This window comes from Syngnathus acus, chromosome 9 (genome assembly GCF_901709675.1).
Source record: "Syngnathus acus chromosome 9, fSynAcu1.2, whole genome shotgun sequence".
Taxonomy (NCBI): Eukaryota; Metazoa; Chordata; class Actinopteri; order Syngnathiformes; family Syngnathidae; genus Syngnathus; species Syngnathus acus.
Window position 1 is genome coordinate 15677724 of NC_051094.1, and position 21074 is coordinate 15698797.

General features: G+C 39.1%; 2 protein-coding genes and 1 long non-coding RNA gene across 4 annotated transcripts; 2 read left to right on the forward strand and 1 right to left on the reverse strand.

Moving 5' to 3' along the window:
• Positions 1–1082: 1082 nt before the first annotated feature.
• Positions 1083–5818, reverse strand: LOC119126997. The gene is made up of 3 exons (XR_005098740.1): positions 5732–5818; positions 3768–3772; positions 1083–1094 (listed from the first exon to the last, which is right to left on the reverse strand). It is a non-coding gene; the product is annotated as an uncharacterized LOC119126997 (long non-coding RNA).
• On the forward strand, positions 1216–13202 carry rabl6b (RAB, member RAS oncogene family-like 6b). 2 transcript variants are annotated; one of them, XM_037258639.1, is made up of 18 exons: positions 1216–1367; positions 2457–2551; positions 2799–3136; positions 3399–3533; positions 3866–3913; positions 4077–4106; positions 4471–4523; positions 4673–4761; positions 4959–5099; positions 6793–6898; positions 6987–7090; positions 7169–7554; positions 8861–9008; positions 9402–9605; positions 11226–11478; positions 11956–12139; positions 12597–12655; positions 12737–13202. In XM_037258639.1, exons 3-18 carry the CDS (start codon positions 3007–3009, stop codon positions 12920–12922), a joined length of 2256 nt encoding a protein of 751 aa, XP_037114534.1. In that variant the 5' UTR covers positions 1216–1367; positions 2457–2551; positions 2799–3006; the 3' UTR covers positions 12923–13202. The 2 variants fall into 2 exon arrangements, with proteins under 2 accessions (XP_037114534.1, XP_037114533.1); XM_037258638.1 differs by lacking the exon at positions 2457–2551.
• Positions 13203–15784: 2582 nt separating this feature from the next.
• imp4 (IMP U3 small nucleolar ribonucleoprotein 4) lies at positions 15785–20590 on the forward strand. Its single transcript, XM_037259652.1, has 9 exons — positions 15785–15952; positions 16340–16448; positions 16528–16611; positions 16702–16811; positions 17818–17950; positions 19251–19405; positions 19497–19591; positions 19705–19778; positions 20258–20590. The coding sequence occupies exons 1-9, from the start codon at positions 15950–15952 to the stop codon at positions 20374–20376; spliced, it is 882 nt and encodes a 293-aa protein (XP_037115547.1). The 5' UTR covers positions 15785–15949; the 3' UTR covers positions 20377–20590.
• The last annotated feature ends 484 nt before the right edge of the window (positions 20591–21074 follow it).

Genomic DNA, 21074 nt, shown 5'->3' on the forward strand with positions numbered 1-21074 from the left:
TATGGGTTCCATTTGTATGCTATCAAGACCAAAGGGGAGACCAAAACAATCAAAATTTTGATAAACATTGATTCGATGGTCTATCATTCTGATTAACCCTTGCGTGTCGTACGTCCTGTTTGGCATTTATTTCCCTGGACCTCATCTCAAAGGTCTCCAGATTAGTCCACTCTCTGTGCACATTCTCCCCGAGAGTTGAGGCTTCTCATCTCAAGATTTGAGAGGACTCCACAACGACAAAAAATGTTAGCTGCAAGATTCAAATCAACCATTTGCCACAAACAACTTTACCTTGTATGAAAAAGGATTGTGGCATTTTGTTTGTGCTGTTGGGTATGTTTTATTTAATTTGCTTGCTTTTGTTTGTACATATCAAATAATATTCTCTTAAGTTTTAAATAGTACAGCGTAGATATAAAATTGCTTGTTCTACAAGTTGTTCTCAAATGATCAGAACGTATCAAGTAATGCTGTTTTTTTTTTGCATTTTGAATTCCGTCCCGGTTTCCTAAGGGTCAAAGACAAGGCATGTCATAAATGCATCATTAATATTCCATCCATCCATTTTCTGGACCGCTTGTCCCCACGGGGGTCGCGGGCGTGCTGGACCCTATCCCAGCAGTCATTGGGCAGTAGGCGGGGGACACCTTGAACTGATCGCCAGCCAATTGCAGGCCACACAGAGACAAACAACCATGCACACTCACACCTACGGGCAATTTGGAGTGCTCAATCGGCCTTCCATGCATGTTTTTGGTTTATGGGAGGGAATCAGAGTGCCCGTAGAAAACCCACGCAGGCATGGGGAGAACATGCAAACGCCACACAGGAATCGAACCCGCACCCTCTGAACTGTGAGGCGGACGTGCTAACCAGTGTTTCATCATGCCGCCCATTATTATTATTATATGCATCTGTGCTGGTAAGCTCTTTATAAACAATTTCTTCAGCATTGTTGAAATTAAATGGCCGAGTTGTACATCGAACCTTTATGCAGACATTTCTCAGGACTGTTTCATAAAGTGCTTGTAATGGAGTTGTGATAAAATAGCTCGTCTGTCCCATGATTTATTTATTTATTCATAGTCTTTACACTGGAGGCCTTTCCTGACCAAATCAGCTCATTATTATTATTATCATCATTATTATTATTATTAACATAAAATGTGCGTCTACCACGCTCGTTCGTATCCTGTTAAGCTTTATTGTGAAAGAGTAAAGGGAAGTCGAATGTATTGAGTCGCGCTTAGAATAGGCGACACTCGTATCCTTGCAAAGGAATGTAGCTGCAGTAATATTTCTTTTAGGGATGGATCTCTGACTAAATGAAGATGACGGAACTGGACTTTCTCTTCTTCGACAACTCCGTGAGTATTTTTTTCCATTGCCACTCGGGAATCATCATCCAATGGAGCCACAAATGTACGTCCGCAGAGGGGAACGCTAAGCTAGTGCGGACTGTGTCGCTAACATTTGTTACTTAAAACAGAGACTAGGGATAACGTTACCTTTATCTAGAGGTGGGTTAAAATTGGTCGAGGTTTGAGTTACGCTCGATGTTGTCATAATCTTCACGATCATCGCAGTTTCTAATCGTTATTGTCCTAAAATTCTAAATGTGCCCAAACGAGCTAACAGTCCGTAAAGCCAATGCTAGGTGGTTACGTTAAAAAGGAGTTCTGCAGCGACCTGGAATTTTTAGTAATAAATAAATATAGTGGAGAACTGTGACATTCCTAATACTGTCGCACCGCTTCTGAGTGCGTTCACATAATACACATGTACTTCTCGGATGATGTCATAGATAATGTCATGATGCACCACTGGAGCCTTGAAGTGCCACATGAGTTTGTTTCCGTTCATGTCATCAAGGAGAGTCTCTATTTTTAAAAATATAAAATACAGCGTAGTATTGACATCATTTCATGCTGTAGTAATGCTGTGTCTTATGTTCTAACCCATAAGTTTACTATTACTTGCATATTCTGTACCAGTGCTGTTTACTTTACACTGCACAAAAGAATGTCAACCGCATCTGGGTTTGGGGGATTCAGGTTTTTTCATGGGCACCTCAGTAGTTGGCGCTCAGGGTACAGACTTGCAAACCGCCAACAACCTGCCCAGATATCTACTTTTACCCCATTAAACTTTAAATGATGGACTATGAACTTTAGATGCATGTTTTGGCTGGTTAGCACTTCTTGCTTTACAGTGCAGAGGTTGTATGTTCAACTCTGGGATCTTGCCTACCTTTGTGGAATTTGCGTGTTCTTCCTGTTCCTCCGTGCATTTTTCCTGGGTGCCCTGATTTCCTCCCATATTCCATAAGGTATTACATATTAAATTTAAAAAATCCACACAGTTTAAAATGTAGTTTTGGGGATATTGACAGCATTTCATTTTTATCTGCCATTTATACACCCACCCATTCATTTTCTTTACCCCTAATCCTAAAGGTCAAAGCTAAAATGGTGCCTGACCCATCTGACCGTGCAAGAGGTGGGCAAACCCTGGACTGGTTGAAGTTCAATCGCAGGCTGCACATTGACAAGTAGAATATACTTTTGCAGCTATTTAGAGTCAATCAATTGTTTTTCTTTTTTTGGAATATGGGAGAAAGCTGCTTTTGTGTTTAGACAGAAAGGTCTGCAGTTTATAAATATTACATTTATTTATTTATTTATTTATTTATTTATTTTCATTTGTACTGTATTATTAAAAAAATTACTAATGAAGGAAAATCCATTCCCCTGATGTTCTGCTTTTTTTTTCTTTCCTCCCCCACAGATGATGAACAGCATGATGACTTCTTCTATTTCCAACTGGCCGGAAAACACAACAGCTCAAATATAGTTCTTACCAGATCAGAGTGTTGACAATTAACTTTTGTACCTATTAAGACTCACCATTGCAATTTTTATAGAGTTTGTTGCATGATCAATTTATTCCGAAAAACCCCACTTTCCACCTTTTTGATCATATCATAAGTTTCTGACAAATTGAAAAATGTTTTCGGCGTTGAAAAAGCTGGTGGGGTCTGAGCCGGGCCAGCTCAGGGACAAGAACATTCCTGCTGGCCTACAGTCCATGAACCAAAGTTTGCAAAGACGCTTCGCTAAAGGGGTCCAATATAATAGTAAGCTTTCAAACAAACATTTTCCATTTTTAAACAAACTCATATACACACAATCTTTTATGTTACATACATAGCCTATTTCTCCGTGCAGTGCAAACACACCGAAAGAAAGAGTGTAGAATTCAAAATAAGTCACGGGAACATTTTTTTTAAAGGTGTTGTGTAAATTTGCTTTTCAAATACTCAATTAAAATATAAGCAAATTGGCATTAATATTTAAACTCCTAATGTGTTTTTTTTTTCCCAATTCATTTTACTCAAGTGAAAATCGTCATCCGCGGCGATCGGAACACTGGAAAGAGTACTTTATGGTATCGACTGCAGGGCAAGAAGTTTGTGGAAGAGTACATCCCCACTCAGGAGATTCAAGCCACGAGCATTCATTGGAACTACAAAAGTGGGTGGTTTTTAACATCTTTAAAAGTCTAGTCAATGCTCAGTGTGTCTGTGTTGTTTTTTCATTTATTGCTCATGTGAACACATTTACATGTACTGTTGCCTTTTTATTCATTCCAGTGGCTCCATATCAAGGTAAACTAGTTTTATTTAGTCCAAGTTTGGTAACTGTTCGTTGTTGGCTTTGCTGTACTAGCCCTTGCTCTTGTAGTGTTCTAAATAATAGAGCAGTCACTGAATCTGTGTGAGCGTATCATCATAATCTCTGTGTTAGTATAAACTTCTTCTGCAAAACAACACTTAGATAATTAAACCTCCTCTCATGTTTCTCAGCTACTGATGATGTGGTCAAGGTCGAGGTGTGGGACGTGGTTGACAAAGGTAAGTGGTGGTGTAAAAGTGTGTCATGGTGTATCGAGCTTTTTGCTAAGTCTGACCTCATCGCCACAGATCAAACTGCTGAATCTCATGACTCCATGCGTGGTTGTTGTTTTGTTTCCTGTCCTCACTCATTTCTTTTCTGAACCCCTCGCGCTCATCTCAGGCCAAAAATATCCTCTTCCTGAAGGTGTAGGTGAGCGCCACTCTAGTGTGTAGAATTTCAACACTGTTGTGTGCTGTTGGTATGCTACACCGTCCTCCATTGTTATCTGAGAATTGATATTCTTGAGGTTTGCAGTTTGGCTACACCTTAAAGTTTGGCTGTTTTCTTGCTGTGTTTACAATAGTAGTCCAGATCATCTACACACTAACCAAGCTTACTGATACTAGCGATATTGGGTTACTATACTTGAAGCATAGCGTTTTGAGATGCATTGGTACACTGCAGTTCTGTAAGAAAAGTATGTGCTGCTCTGCTTGCTCCACCCACAAACTCACCGAAAGCGAGAAGAGAACCCTACATTTGATGTAATCCCTCTTATATCTTGATCTTTCAGGCAAAGGCAAAAAGCGTGGAGACAATTTGAAACTGGAGAATGAGCCACAAGAGGTAATATTAATCACATGACTGTCATGTGTTAAGAACAAATAGCTTACTCATAGGATGTGGGTCAGTGATGGGGGGGGGCTACTAGGCTGTTACCAAATCAAATTGATGTGGCAGTTCTTATGTATTATCAATACTTTTATGTGTTGCAGTCAGATGAAGTAGCCCTTGACGCGGAGTTTCTAGATGTGTACAAGAATTGCAATGGAGTCATCATGATGTTTGACATTACCAAGCAATGGTAAGAATCGTCTGTGTCCTCGCTTGAGGGTATACTAGAAGTTGTTTTTAGAAGTAGACGTAAGTGAAGTGTAATCAACTCCAGCTTTGACATCGCTTCCTCCTCTCTAAATTACTTAAGTGTAAGTTTCTACTAGATTTGTTTGGGCTGCGATTTTAAAATTGACTTTTATTGAGAGCTGTCCACTATGTTTTCAGGACATTTAACTACATCTTAAGGGAACTTCCCAAAGTTCCCACTCATGTACCAGTTTGTGTGCTCGGAAACCACAGAGACATGGGTGAGCATCGGGTCATCCTCCCTGATGATATAAGAGAGCTAATTGCTGGACTAAACAGGTAAATATCATCTCCGACCAAATGCCGCATCTCCCTAACACAAGACAATCACCTCAAGCGAGAAAGGTCAATTGTAAGAGTCTTTAGAAACAACAAAATGCTCAACTAAACACACCTTCTCATTCAATGCGTTTTCATGTTTCTTGTATTTATTTTCTGGACGATTTACATTGTAGATTCTCACAGAACATGTGGAGTTATGTACTTCACAACCAAAAAGATGAAATAACTCAAATCATGTTTTGTATCTTCGTTCCTTTAAAATAGCCAGCCCCCCCTTTGCCCTGATTACTGCTTTGCATTCTCCAGAAATAATTGCCTTATCTTGGCAAGGGGCGGGATAGTCCATTGTTGTAGGAGAAATGTACTAATCTTCATTTCTTCATTTCCTGCCTTATTTCTTAACATTTTAATCAGCCACCCCACCCTGGGTGCAAACCACATACTGTAAAAAATGCGGCACCTGATCATGTGTTGGTTTCCTTCCGTGTCGTCTCCACCACTACTAGTGGCACTTGTCTTTGTCCTTGTTTGTCTGTAATTTATCCATTTTTACATTTGTAAGTCAAAAAAGTCAAAGTCTGCTTTATTGTCAATTTCTTCACATACCAAGACACACAAAGAAATCGTACAGTACAGTAGATAGCATGAAGTCTAGTGTATTTCTGGCTTGTAAGATTTGTCTCCTTGCTGAGTTGGAGATCCCACATCAGGAAGTGGGTTGATTAAAGTTCTGATAGTGGTGCAAATTCACAACCTTTTGGTCGAACTTAACGCATCAGCAGTTGCAGCACAACATACGCAATACCAGTGGTTCTTAACCTTGTTAGAGGTACCAAACCCCACTAGTTTCCTATGCGCATTCACCAAACCCCTCTTTAGTGAAAAATAAAATTATTCTTTTTTCAAATTCATGACATCGATGTTTTTTATTGGTGCACAAAATGAGCCGTGCATGGACATCACCTTGTTCAAAGAACAAAACCAACACAATGCATGAACTCATGACAAATTACACACCTGCAAATCAGTGTGACTTCTGCTGTTGCCTTTGCGAGACCAGTTCAGACATGCGTCATCACAAATTTACATGATACTCCACAGTGGAGGCTCTGCCGAACCCCTGAGACCAACTCACCGAACCCCTAGGGTTTGATCGAACCCAGGTTAAGAACCACTGCGCTATACACGCTCCATGCTTGTCTTGATGGAAGCGGAACATTAGTCTTCTGTGTTACCGGAATTTTATTTCGTGTTGGTTTTGCTTTGCATTCAAACAAAGGGAAAGTACCAACAAATCGTTATTTTACCTTATATTAATTATTATTTTAGTGTTGAGGCCCACTTGATATCAGGTCTGGCTGAACTAATACATGGTTGGTTTGAGAAGCCTTCGTGTCAATGGGTAATTCCAGTCATATTAGGTTGAATTGCCTCCTAGTGGCAAAAAACACACTTGGAATTCTATTAGAGAAACAGATTGATACTCTTCTTAAATAATAAGTGTTTATGATTTACACAGTGATCAATTATTACACATTGCCAAATGAAGAACTCTAATATAATAATTTAAAAGTTTGAAAGCTCTAAATTCAACTTGAAAGCATTGTGTTTTATATAATACAATGAAATTTGTTGTCCATTTAAGAGTTTGAAAGCTCTAAATATAACTTGAAAGCATTGTGTTTTCCAGACCAATGGGATCATCCTACATCCACTATGCTGAATCCTCGATGAAGAATGGCTTCGGCCTCAAATACTTGCACAGATTTTTTAACATCCCCTTCCTACAACTGCAGGTAATCTTTTTCCCTCACTTGCTATTATTAATCTGAACGCTTAACGATTTTGTTGCAGATTCTAATCTTTGTGATTTTGTGTATGCAGAGAGAGACCCTTCTGAGGCAACTGGAGACCAACCAGTTGGACATGGATGCCACCCTAGAAGAGCTTTGTGTGCAGCAGGAGACAGAAGATCAAAATTATGAAATGTACAAGTGCTCTCCCTCCCTCTTCTTGTGTTATGATTTTGTTGATAACATTGTTGCAATGTATTTCAATTTCTATAGCTTCCTGGAGAACTTAGAGTCTCGCAATAAGGCCTATGGCTCACCTGGTCCAGCCAATGGTCAGAGTCCGTCCTCAGGCTCCCAGTCCCCCATTGTTCCTCCGAGTGGGGCCTCCACGGGAAGCTCCAGCCCAAGCACACCTCAACCCCCAATCCCTTCCCAGCCACTCCCACAGTCGCCTTCTGTGACGGCTTCTTCGGTCCCAGCTCTCGCTGTAGCCGTTGGCAGAGCAGCCTCGCCTTCCGCTGAGTTAAAAACTTCAGCGCAATCACCAGAGCACCTTCAGTCCTCCATTGCGCCTGTATCAGTCCCCCAGAAACGCAGCTTCATGTCTCGATGGTTTGGGTCATCATCGCCTGTCCCTGAAGCATCTGTTAGTGCAGCAGGTACGACTCCTCTATACCTTAACCCTGAATTGGTTTCTTTTTTGCATTTTACATCTGTGCAGTGTTCAAAAGCTGTACAATTACTTCACATAAAATTACTTGACATGGTAGAAGACTCACTCTTTGAAGGAACTCTTTATTCAGTCCTATTTAGTTTTAAATCCAAGATTAATATTTAGACATTTCTTGAATGGAAAGCTTAAATAACATATATATGAACACTAGAAATATAATACTGAAACTGCCACTTAGCTGTCTCATTGGAGTAAGTTGAAAATGAGAAAATGCTACTTTTTATGCTGTTTTTTAATTGACCAATTTTGCATGCGTGCACATCGTGTATATATTCTTACTATGCAAAACGTTTTTCAACGTTAATGTGACCTATAACATCTACAACTCACTTGAAAATGAAAATAAATCTTTCAGAGTAGAATTCAAAATAAAAACTAAGTTGTGTTTTCAAAAGTGTGCACACCATTTTTTTTTTATTATTACATAAGTGGGCATTGGGTTTTGTTCATAATTAAGCTATTGTGTTCAAGCCCATGGTAAAAAAGACTCAGCACACACACACTTGCCACTATTTAAAATACACCAGATTGACCCTATACCAAGTTCAGATACTTTATTAGTTGCTCGTGTTGGAAAAGCATTTGGTAGCTTTCTCAATCTTGCCGTCCACCTCTTTGCAGCCTACCTAACCAATTATCTTTTTTATCGATTTTTGGAGGGATGTACTGTTCACGGTAATGACCCTCATGATGACTGTCTTCGCTTTTTCCATGGTATAGTTAATGCCTTGGAAATTCATTTGTTTCATTCTCCCAATTTATACTTTTGAACAAAGAGATCGCTGTGTTCCCTTTGAAATGGTGGTAGGTGTGTTCCAACTCCCTATTAACATGTGGTTATTTGTGAACACAGCCACCTCCTCAGTTAAAAGGGTGTGCACCTAACCACATTGTCAGTTGTTAATATTTACTTCCCCAATCAAATGTGTTTTTTCCCCAACTTGAGTTGTACAGGTTTGGTCATGTGTATGGTGGAAAATCTTTTGTAACTATCATTGTGTAATTTGTTTTATATCACAAAAAAAACTGGCATTTGTAAAAGGGTGTGTGGGCTTTATGTATTAACTAAGTAGAGGGCAGTCACAAGTCCTAGCCTGAGCTGTTGAGAAATTCAAAGACTAGTAGGAAGACTGCAACACAATTGCACTGCAATTGAACACAAACATAATCAACAAGAAGAAAATATTGTAACTATTATCGTGACTACTAGTGAGATGCAATGTTTTCCTCAGAGGATGTACCTGCACGAGTGTGTCCTACTGTAGTACAAAGCGTGGATGACTTTGTGCCAGACGACAGACTGGATAAGAGTTTCCTCGAGGACAGTTTGCCCTCAAAGACAAAGGGGCCTCAGCCAGCTGCAGCAGTGGACAGTGACAGGTGGGCACTTACTTTAACTTTTGGGGGGAATATTGCGGTAGTTGTGATGGAATGTTTGCGCAATGATTTATATCAATATCGCTTATTGTTATTACTGTTTTCTTTTATTTCAATTATTTCTATATCTGAAAAAACAATCATTATTTCAAAAAATTGCAACATTGCATTTTTATTTGGCGATGTCCTTCAGTACACCCCCACCATTTAGGGGTAGATGAGCTGTAACCTAACAACCTGCTTTTGTTTTGATTAACACTGCTTGAGGGTATTATAATTTTCTGTATAGATGCCTGAATAGGATGCAGATTGTTTAAAGAACTACACACACAACTACATTCAATTGAATAGACATACTACACAATGTGTATTTGTTTTTTTCATTATCTATCCTAGTGATTTTGAAGACAGAGGAAACCCCATGGTGTCTGGTTTCCAGGACGAGCTTGATCCAGATGACACGGAGCCCAGTCTTCCACAGCCTAAAACGCTGCCTCCCAGTAAAGATATCATTCTGACCAGTGATGAGGATGACCAAACACTAATAGCCCCTTCTGGTAAAAACCACCATGACCTGGACAGTGAACCTGAACTAAAAACGTAAGTCTTGACACATCACCAAACATGTTGACTGGATAATGCATGGTATGACAAGTTATCTTACCTTTTGCCTGTAACTACCGTACTTTCCGGACTATAAGTCGCTCCGGAGTACAAGTCGCACCAGCCAAAAAATGATAATAAATAATAATAGATAATAAAGAAGAAAAAAACATATATAAGTCGCACCTGAGTACGAGTCGCAATATTGGGGGGACTTTATTTGACAAAATCCAACACCAAGAATAGACATGAATAGGCAACAACAGGCTAAACAATACAGTATGCTAACGTTACATAAACAAACGAGGAACTGAGAACGTAACTGACGTAACATATTAACGGTTATTAAAATAACTATAACATAAATAACACGTCTATCAAACCATCCGTGTCACTCCAAATCATTAAATCCATCGAAATCTTTGTCCTCTGTCTAAACAACGCCGCTGCTGACTCCGGACTGCGGCGCTGATGTCGGGCTCATCATCAGTTGCGGTTGCAGTTATTCCACAGGCCTATATAACTATATATAAGCTATATATCAAATCACTATAACATAAATAGCAGTTTTATCAAACCATCCGTGTCACTCCAAATCATTAAATACATCGAAATCTTTGTCCTCCGTGTCACTTATAAACAACACCGTTGCTGACTCCGGAAGTACATGCGGCGCTGAGGTCAGACTCATTGTCAGTGGCGGCTCCAATTATTTCACAGGCTTAGTGCGCCCTCATGCGGTTTAAAGTGAAAATAACGTGTGAAGTGATCAACTATAATATAGTAAGTAAGTGATGTGTTAATGATCAAGTAATAATGTGTTAATAATTTCTCGTATAAGTCGCTCCTGATTATAAGTTGCACCCCGGCCAAACTATGAAAAAAACTGTGACTTATAGTCTGGAAAATACGGTATATTTGCCATAAATATAAGTGCACTCAGAGAGTGATGGGAGTCTTTTTGTATTTGGCAATGAAAAATTAATGCTACACACGATTTCAACGTAAAAAAGTATGGTAGTGTATGTCACATTCAGTCAGAGGTTAATTATAAATGCTGCTTCTTTGGCTAAGAGGTACAGTATATCCAAATCAAAAAACTTTTTCGGAAAGTACAAATCACATGATTTATACAAGTGCAGAGCAGCAAAGTGCAACATACGACTAATAAGAATTCTGCCCCAAGGCATTATTTCAAATGTTTGAGAAACCGGGTGGCACATGGGGGACTGGGTTAGCACGTCCACCTCACAGTTCAGAGGTAGCAGGTCCAATATTTGAGAAATGGGGTGCCCTACCTCGTGCCTGCGTAGGTTTTCTCCGGTTACACTTCCTCCCACATCCTAAAACATGCATGGAAGGCCGATTGATCACTCCAAATTGCCCGTAGGTGTGAGTGCGAGTGCGGATGGTTGTTTGTCTCTGTGTGCTCTGCGATTGGCTGGCAATCAATTCAGGGTGTCCTCCGCCCACTGCCTGCAGACTGCTGGGATAGGCTCCGACACACCTGCGACCCCCATGGGGACAAGCGCTACAGAAAATGGACGAATTGATGTTCAAGAAATCCAAGGAAGATATAATGACATTATCAAGTATTGGTAAATCTCTCTCTTTCAGCTGCATCAGCAAACCAAAGGTGGCATCTAAAGCGTTAGAGCCCAGTGACCAATCTGCTGCTCCCATCTTCCTCACTTTAACTCCAACACAAGAACAGCCCACCCAGCAGCATGGAAAAAAGAAAGGAGTCTTACCCATTGCTGGTGACTCTGACACTGACCCTGAGGGCCCTGTGGCCCAACAGATGCTCTCTTTTGTTGTGGATGACCCTGACTTTGAGTCTGATGCATCAGACACACCAAAAATAGCAAAGGTAAAGTATAACAGACTTAGTTGTACTAAGTTCATTTTGTTTTTACTTGTTAATCACTTCACTGGTTCTTTTATCTCAAACAAAATATTTTAGGTTGCATTACCTGACATGTTTCGGCTTGTACTTCCGCCTTCTCACTCTGATGAAGGCGGAAGTACAAGCCGAAACATGTCAGGTAATGCAACCTAAAATATTTTGTTTGAGATATAACAGACTTACCAGTATATCATAGATTGTAAAAAATGTGTCTACGAACACCCAATGTCTTCACAGATCTTTTTGTTCATGAGTAGGACAAAATTATTCTTGAGTAGGACAAAATGATAAAAAAATGATTTACAACTATGAATAGGGTAAAAAATATGAACCCAAGCTTCTGTAGTGAAGGATGTATATGTATGTCACATATTTACTTGTCGTTCCCAATGAAATCCTCTGTCGCCCATACCCATAGTCCTACTGTTGTGTCATCCTCAGACTACATTCCTTGCCAGGGATGATCTATCTGACCTTTCAGATGATGACATCCAGTCAGCCAAGGTGCCAAAACCTGTGAACCCCACTGTGATCTCCTTTAAACAAAAGGATGTTGCTGATCTTTTTGGTCTTGGCATCCAAGAAGAACCTTCAGCAACCAAAGAGAGCAGTGAGGAGCACGAAGGCAAGATCATGGAAATGTTCCTTTTTGTTGTTACCACAACTCCCGCAGCCTCATTGTTTATGTATCAACAGACTGTTGGTTTGTTGTAGTTTGAAAAAAAATGGTTGAATAGCTCCATCCCCGTCGTGACAAGGTGACATTTCTGTTAACAAATTAAGACTACTAGGATAGGCTCTAGCACATCCGTGCCCTTATGAAGATAAAGCCGTTCAGGTGATGGACGGATGGATAGAAATTAAATGAACTGCAGTGTTCAGCTTTACAGCAAACATTTAACTGAAAGGGCAAGCCTAGAAAGTGGTATACATATTACGGATAAGCTGGTTTCAGGACCCTTCACAGCTTTTGCCAAGTATAAAACATAAAATGTGTATCTGTTGGTGTGAAACGATAATTTGTCAATGGATACTATCCTTGCACATCACGCAACTAATGTTTTTATTTTCTTTGTTTTCAGAGAAAGAAAGCAAACACTCTTCCAAAGACAAGAAGAAAAAGAAGAAAAAAAGCAAAGAGGTAATGTTTTGCACAATCACACAAAAGGTTGCTAGCGCTTTAGTTTGATTAAATGATTCAATAATCCTGCTCCATTTTCAGGAAGATGAAAAGAGTAAGAAGAAACATAAACATAAGAAAAAGGAAAAAGACGAAGCTGTTGATGACAAAGAGAAAAAGAAGAAGAAATCGAGGACCAAGAAAACAGAAATGGATGAGTTGGAAGACTTTCTAGGAGGCGGGTTGAGTTCCACCAAAAGAGAAGATGGAGATTATGAAGAACTTTAGAATATCTTCTTCTATTACTAAAATGAACTTCAGAATAACCGTGGCAAAGAGTGAGATCACTACCCGGTTGCCCGACTTGTATGTGCACAAAGTTGTATCCCAAGCCATACAAAATGCAATACATGAGGCTACCAACAACCACCAAGTAAAATCTCAGACACTCTGGATGTGACCCTGTTTGTTCTACTGGTCTGATTGGGGTTTCCTTGACTGCACTTACTACGTGGTGTCTTTCATTCTATTCAACTAGAAACAACAAGGAGACTACAAAATGACCTTCGGTATAGCTGTAATTTTTTTTTTTAATGTGATTAAACATTTGTGACGATTTGATACTCCTCAAGAAATCCATCTCCGGTTAGTCTCGATAATTAGGACAACCAAGACCATTCTGTCTCAATCTTGGTGTGGTTGGAATAATGTTTGCCAGCATGCTCCAAGTAACAAATGCCTCCCCTTTTGTCTCTGTACTTGTGCTTTGACGTGTCACACCACAATTTTTTCTCTCCAAGTTTACAACTGTAAAGTTAACCCAGACAACAATCTTCTTCTTTCCACCATTGAGTAGCATTTTACAGACTACCGTATTTTCCGGACTATAAGGCGCACCTAAAAACCTAAAGTTTTCTCAAAAGCCGGCAGTGCGCCTTATAGTCCGGTGCGCCTTATATATGGACCAAATTCCTAAATTGAAACTGGCCCGAAGCATTGTGTCATGAATTCAATCATAAGTGGCCTGCTGAAGACTATGAATCATGAATCAAAAAGACTATGGATCATTATTTTGTGATTCTAAAGTAATTTGTTGCATCTGAAGTTGAAATAAAAAAGATAAAATGGAAAATGATTTGATTTGGTTTAAAAATCTGACATGATGCATTAATGGTGCGCCTTATAGTCCGGTGCGCCTTATATAAGGACAAAGTTTTAAAATGGGCCATTCATTGAAGGTGCGCCATATAGTCCGGTGCGCCTTATAGTCCGGAAAATACGGTACTAACATTGGAGTTTTTCTTCAGTTTTTTTTATTTTTTATTACAGCAGCACCTTCCATGAAAGTTATTCCAGCTGGTCTTTGTCATGCCACTCTATGCATGGGAAGTTGGAAATATATGTGCATTCTACTAATTTTGATGGTTATATGTACATAACTGACCTAAAACAAATAACCTTAAAAAAAAAGATACAATCATCAGTCTGTTTTGTATATCATAGAAACAGCCGTTTAGATTTTAAATGATCTCCAGGTCAAGAGTTTTATAGTAACCTGAATCAAAGGTCAGACCAGCACATGTTTTATTTGTCACAACTTTAAGCATTAGCTTATGTCTTTCATCTAATTAATGATTTCCATGCATGAGTACATACACTCTTGTCTACAGAATTTTCTTATGTCGACACCATGGTGGACCAACAGATTTAGTTGCCCTAATTCTAAAATTGGCTTGTTGTGGCTGTAGCAAAACTGCAGTTGCCTGATGTTTCTGTGATCTTTTGAAGCATCTTGCAGAAGAATCATCACTCTACTTAAAGCTTTTCTTGCAAGCATTGTACACATCTAAATTCTGTTTTCTTTTAATGCCTTATCAGAGGTTACAATGACTGGTGTGCCGCTATGAACCATTTTAAGTGTTCTTAAATTCATCTTAGATCTGTGATCAGAATTGCACCTTTGCAGCTGAATTTCATTTATAACGGTTTTAAGATTGCCGTGACCTATTTACTAGGCTTCGTCTTTTGGTTTGTGTCCTTTCGTGTTTATCTGTCTCTGCATGTTGCAACATTTCCATTTCTTTCTTGTTTTGCTACAAGGTGACATGGTTGTGTTAGTATACATTTTGGTGAAAACTCCAAAACAAAGCAGCTTTTCATATCTCTGTTTACATTGCAATGTTTTTCTCCTGTTAAATTGTTTTATTTCCACTTGTTTTAAGGAATCATCGACTGTCATGCCTGTATGTTTCAGGCCAGATTGGCTGCTTCTGATAGAATTTTACTGTATCATCTTAAGACTGCGTGTCTAACATACCCGTCTTTCAAAAAAGTGGAGTACGAGAAAAATTCTTTGTTTCCACCTCCTCTCCCACACTCCAAGTTTACACTCTATTGGTTTATTAAGTGTGTTTAAAACTCCACAGCTGAAACAAAACAGCATTGGTTATGTTTTTTTCCTTCTCCGATTAATAGAGGATAAATGCAGAAAGCAGTTTCAAGGAAGCATGAAGCCTGTATGTACAGCAAGAAAATAATTTATTACGAAAATAATATATGACAAGTGTCACTGATTTTCCATCAAGTTGTTGTCGGCTGGAAAAATGCGAGATGATTTCATATAACGAGTAATATTTTGTAGAACTGACATGCACTTTGAAACTGTTCCCCCCCGCCCCCCACAAGTATGAGGTTTCTTCCAAATTTAATTAGTGTAATTTAGAAAAAAAAGAATCCCATAATTTTTTCCCTACTTGTTCCATCTTTACACTGTGTGAGTTTGACAGTGTTGTCCAATAAATGCAAACATTTCTGAATATGCTGCCTTTTTTTATGTTTTGATGTGACTGGAAAAAAAAAAACCTGGAAGTTGTGGGTAGTTACCAGGGAAAGACCAGTGTGCTATCCAAGCCTAAACTGGGTGCTTCTCTGCAATGCACTGACAAATAAAATGCTTTGGTTAGCATAACCAAATAAAACATCAGTATCAGTATTGAGACGTCACTCCACGGTCACCGTTGTGGAGTGACGTCACATTGTAGTCAGCCGTGACATCGGGGTCTTTTTTTTGCCCGACTTCGCAAATCGGACCTCCTTATTTCAAGAGGCGTTCGAGTGCACTTTCCTCGATGGCAGTCCTATAAGTCCGACTTCCCACTTTCCTCGAATGCAGCAGTTTTGGAATCATTTTCCATGTGCTAGTATCAAATGCTCCTATTGGCCCGAACTTTGGCCAATGAAGAGCAATCTTGTATGGGGGACTCCTTTCCATGTGGGTACTGGTAAACTGCTACCTGCTAGCCAAAGGAAAAAAACATGGTAAGGTTTTTACAAGTCATTCATATTTGACAGACGAAATACAAGTGTATTGTTGAACAAGCACATGTTAACACTCGCTTAAGTAGAAAACGGTGTTGGTATAGTTTTATGTTGTCTGGGAAAGTCTCAAACTGTACGATGCAACTAATGAATCAACAGCCATGAAGCAAAAAAATATTCTAAAAACTATTGGTTAGCGACTAACAAACCAAGATAGTTTTAATCTTTTTAATTTTATTTGAAAGCAAAAAAGGCAATGTTTTCTGCGCGTGCAACAAACAGATTGCAAGCAATGGCGATGAAAGATTTCCTCATGAGATGTTTGTACATGTTTTTAATGATCATACTTTACATTAATGTGATGGCATAGTTATGTTATTTTGATAGCTTCGTCGAGAGGTCAGACTGAGGCGGGAGTACTTGTATAGGAAGGCACAAGAAGACAGGCTCCGAACAATCGAAGAGAAGAAACAGAAGCTGAAGGGTGCTCTCGATGGTACGGATGGCATGCTCTTCATATCACCGGAATAGTGTAATGTATGGCATTGACCTCACATTTTCCCCATTCCTTGTAGAAAACTGTCTGCTTCCAACTGAGGTACGCAAAGATGCATTGCAGCTCCAGAAACTTTTGGAATATGATGATGATGGCGCAGAGGGTTAGTGTTACGTTAGTTAGTACTATTCATCAAATGCTTAAACAATATTTATTCCAGTTAAGTTATATTATGACTTTGCCTCCCTTACAGGTGTCAGCTCACATATGGATGATGAGTACAAATGGGCTGGAGTTGAAGATCCCAAAGTCATGGTCACCACTTCCAGAGACCCGAGTTCTCGACTCAAAATGTTTGCTAAGGTTTGGCCCAGTTGTTTCTGAGAGATTCCTAAACTACTTAACGCGTTAACATAAAGTGCCGTAGCAGGAACACTATAGTAGAATAGACAAGTTAATAATAACATGACAATTTCGGTGTACAGTAGCTGATGTATTAAATGCAAATTCAATGTATCTCATGTTGGCACGCATTACGTATGTACAATGAGTGTGTCTTAATATCTGGTTCTTCAACAGTAGATACTGTTAAAAACAAAACAATTTTTTAGCAGCTGCAGATTTAAAAATATATTTGCTCAATATTATTACACATTTGTATATCGTGCAGAAATGCACATATTTGTTCCTATTTGTTCGCTTGCTCTAGAGATGTCAAAATTACCTGATTAATCAATAGTAAATCAATTATCAAAATAATTGCCTATATTTTATCAATTGGATAATCGTTTAGACATTTTTTAACCTAATGTCCTAATCTTTTCGTTTTAGGCTCTCTAAAGTAATAATTTGTCTGGTCCTTCATGAAAACAGGCCAATTTATCTTTTTGTTTAATCCAAATAACATATTTGAAAAACAATGACCATCAATCCTACTGGTGTGATGTTTCTTAAGGGTTGTCAAGTTTATTTATATAGCCCTAAATCACAAGCAGTCTCAAAGCGCTTCACATATACAAAACAAATTGACAATTATTCTCAAAGCATCCTTTGATTTTTTTTAAATTACTAAATAATACCAAATAAATAAAACAGCTGCTTTTACTTTGGAAAACAATAACCATCAACCCTACTGGTGTGATGTTTCTTAAGGGTTGTTTTGATTTTTTTATTTACTAAATGCTACCAAATAAACAAAAATACATGGTTAAGAAACAGTAGGTCTGATTAATTGATGGAATAATCGATAGAATAATTTATTCTAAAAATAAACTATAGTGACAGCCCTACATTGCACCCAGACGTACTTCACAAAATGAAGATGTGCCACCTGTTTTTCAATAAACACGTACCTTCTGTTCTGGCACAGGAGGTAAAGTTGATGTTTCCTGGAGCTCAACGCATGAACAGGGGCAACCATGAGATTCCTACACTGGTGCGAGCCTGCAAAGCCAACAATGTCACTGACCTTGTCATGATTCACGAAACCAGAGGACAGCCAGGTTTGTTAATTCTTTAACGTTCAACAAAAGAGATGTTGTAAAAAAATGTTTCAGAACTGTTTCACAAAATCGATATTTCAAATACAAACTTTGAACTACAAGTTACCCATTTGAAATAATCCCTCTGGAGTCTAACCTACTGTCTTAGCCTTCTCTGCCATGCCTTTTTACATTCTTTGAAAGATCTTCTGGGATGCGTTGCAGCTCTGTCATCGAGGCCATCTTGATATGGCTTCAAAATGGGTCCCCTTTAAAACGCCACTTGAGCTTGGAAAGAATAATAAAAAAAAAACACTCAATGCCACATCTGGTGACTGGGAGGTTGCTTTAGCACAAGTTCTTCTTGGCCATGAATTGTCAGATGGTCAATACATTATCATGTTGAAGCAGCTACAAGTTGCTCTGCCAAAACTCTCGCCTCTCCCCGCAAACAAGCAGGCTATCGCTGGAATCTTGCTGGTTAATTGTGTAGCTCACATTGAAGGGGAAAATTCATAGTTTGGACATATGGATTTTGTGACACTTGTCCTGCAGCTTTTCTGGCACATCTCAAGATATCACATATTTGCATTTTTTTGGGTGGGGGGAACTGAAAGAAAATGTATCTAGATTTGTACCATTTCTGAAGTATCCTGAAATGCCACAAGATGGTGACAAAGCCCTGTTTGTTAGAACAGCAACTTTACTTTCACACCTTGTACAGTGTTCCACCAGCAGTGCTCAAAATCCCACATTTGCCATGATGGAATAAGGATGCAAATCATTCAATCACGTCTGAATCGCAATGCATCTAATAATCAGAAATTTCCCCCACCTATAATGGTGAGGGTACCGTTTTGAAGAAACATAATCTGGACCTCAACATTTTAAATAGTTAGCGACTTGTATCCAACCTACTGGTTTTAGTAAAATCAAGAAAAACTGGTTTTCAGAGCAGGAGTGGCAAACCAATCGGTTGCAATTGACTGTGGCAGACTGTCCCCAAGTAGACTGTGGGACTTAGGAGGGGAACGGTATTTGTGTGTGTGTGTGCGTGCGTGTTACTATTATATATTTTGTTAGTATACAGTGCTACAGCTTGCTCGTGCTATCAGTCATGTCTAAAGGATGTCAAGGACCTACGTTGAATTTTGTTTCATTCACAAGAGTTTCATTTAGGGTCAACATTCCCTCCAATACAATGTTATGCACAACTAATAAAATCCTATTTTTAAAATAGGATTTAAATAAAACTTTGTCACTATAAACCTGGTGTGAATGAAAGTACTGGCCGTGATCGTTTGTTCATCCATATTTGCAGATGGCCTTGTGGTGTGCCATTTACCATTTGGACCCACAGCTTATTTCACACTTTATAATGTGGTAATGAGGCACGATGTCCCAGACATAGGCACCATGTCTGAGGCCTACCCCCATCTCATCTTTCACAACTTCACCTCACGGCTTGGCAAGCGGGTGAGTACTCAACCATGCTCTGCTCACATGCTGCTGATAGTGTCTTTCATCATTTGTCCGTGAGCTTACCTAATTAATCCTTCTCGCACAGGTATCCAATATCCTCAAGTATCTTTTTCCAGTGCCGAAAGAGGACAGTAGGCGTGTAATCACATTTGCCAACCAAGAGGACTTCATCTCTTATAGGTCAGTATAGAGGTGTCCTCTCATTTAAAAGAACATGTTGCATCATGTGCTATAAGAAGACGGAGCAGTAAACATGTGTTTGTGCTTTTTTTTTGCGGTTTTCTTTTTAACAGACATCACACCTATAAGAAAACAGACCACAAGAACATAGAACTGACAGAAGTGGGGCCCAGGTTTGAAATGAAGTGTAAGTATAAATTGACCCTGGTTTAGAACTCTGGTGCATATTTTAATCAATCCTCTGACCCTGTGAAAGTTCAACCTGCTTTGAACTTAAACCACCATTTTTTTATCTGGAAATGTATGGGATATTTACTGTACTCACCTAAGAAAAAAGGGCTCAGTTTCATTTATTTATTATCATAAAAATAATGAAAATGGGCCTGCTTTCGGGGTGGGATTATTTTCCCCGCACCATTTTGATTTTATATTCATTCTGATGGCCGTGGAGATTTTATCCTTATCAAGGAATGTAACAAATGTTACATATATGCCGGTTTAGCTGCCTAAATGTTAGTGTAAAATGTCTTATCCTGTGTTAGGTAGTTTCTTATAAGTACCTTTTTCCCCCTTTTGTTCAAACCATTTATGTTGTAATGCATGATCTTTTTGACATGTCCATGTGGAAAATGTTCTCTGACTTTAAATCCCCCTTTCTCTTTCTAGTATACATGATCAAATTGGGCACACTGGAAAATGAGGACACAGCAGATGTTGAGTGGCGACACCATGCATATACGCACACGTCCAAGAAAAGAAGGTTTCTCAGTGTCCAATCAGTTTAAAAAGATTTACTATAATCGAACTTTTGGACAGTTTATCAAACTGAACGACTGGATTTTTTTTTTTTAATCAGATGTATCATTGTTGAGCTCCCATTAAAAACAAGACAATTTCAATATTTCCACTGTAGATGTCAGCATTTGTCAAGTGATGATATCCTTTGGACACTTCTTGGTTGCATGTCCTGTACTTTTTTTAAATAAAATGTATTGCCTATTTGCACATTTCTTGACTCTTGAATAACAGCCTTCATACATTAAATGAAAAGTGGAATTGCCACTGTTGATATTTTACAGCAGGAGCATCCCAATGGGATGTGGTAGATGCAAAACATATATAATGTTAGACTTTAAATATCTTCTCTGGTATAGAGGCTTTGCAGTCACGTGGTTTTATCACGTGATTTTGTGTTATGCCGCCATCTTGGCGGTCAACTAGTCAGCTCGTTCCTACGTGTTTGTATGGATTGTCTGATTTCTGCGCTACGTTTTCACCGATTTCTTCCGAATTATGGCTGATTTGCTATCCAACGAAGTTAGGCATTTGGATGAAGACTCCAAGAATCGTCACAGAGAGAAGTTGAACCTTGTTGGCACAACGGATCCGTACCTTTTACCGAGAAGCATGCTAAAATCGCCCGAGCATTTTGCAACAGCCGACCTGCCTGAACGCTCATATCCAGATATTTATAATTACCTCG

Coding starts and splice junctions, on each gene's coding strand:
- rabl6b (XM_037258639.1), top strand. CDS start 3,007: ATGTTTTCGGCGTTGAAAAAGCTGGTGGGGTCTGAGCCGGGCCAGCTC. Junction 3,914..4,076: donor GTGGGACGTGGTTGACAAAG/GTAAGTGGTGGT, acceptor CGCTCATCTCAG/GCCAAAAATATCCTCTTCCT. Junction 12,140..12,596: donor GAGCAGTGAGGAGCACGAAG/GCAAGATCATGG, acceptor CTTTGTTTTCAG/AGAAAGAAAGCAAACACTCT.
- imp4 (XM_037259652.1), top strand. Junction 16,612..16,701: donor TGATGATGATGGCGCAGAGG/GTTAGTGTTACG, acceptor CCTCCCTTACAG/GTGTCAGCTCACATATGGAT. Junction 19,406..19,496: donor CCTCACGGCTTGGCAAGCGG/GTGAGTACTCAA, acceptor CTTCTCGCACAG/GTATCCAATATCCTCAAGTA.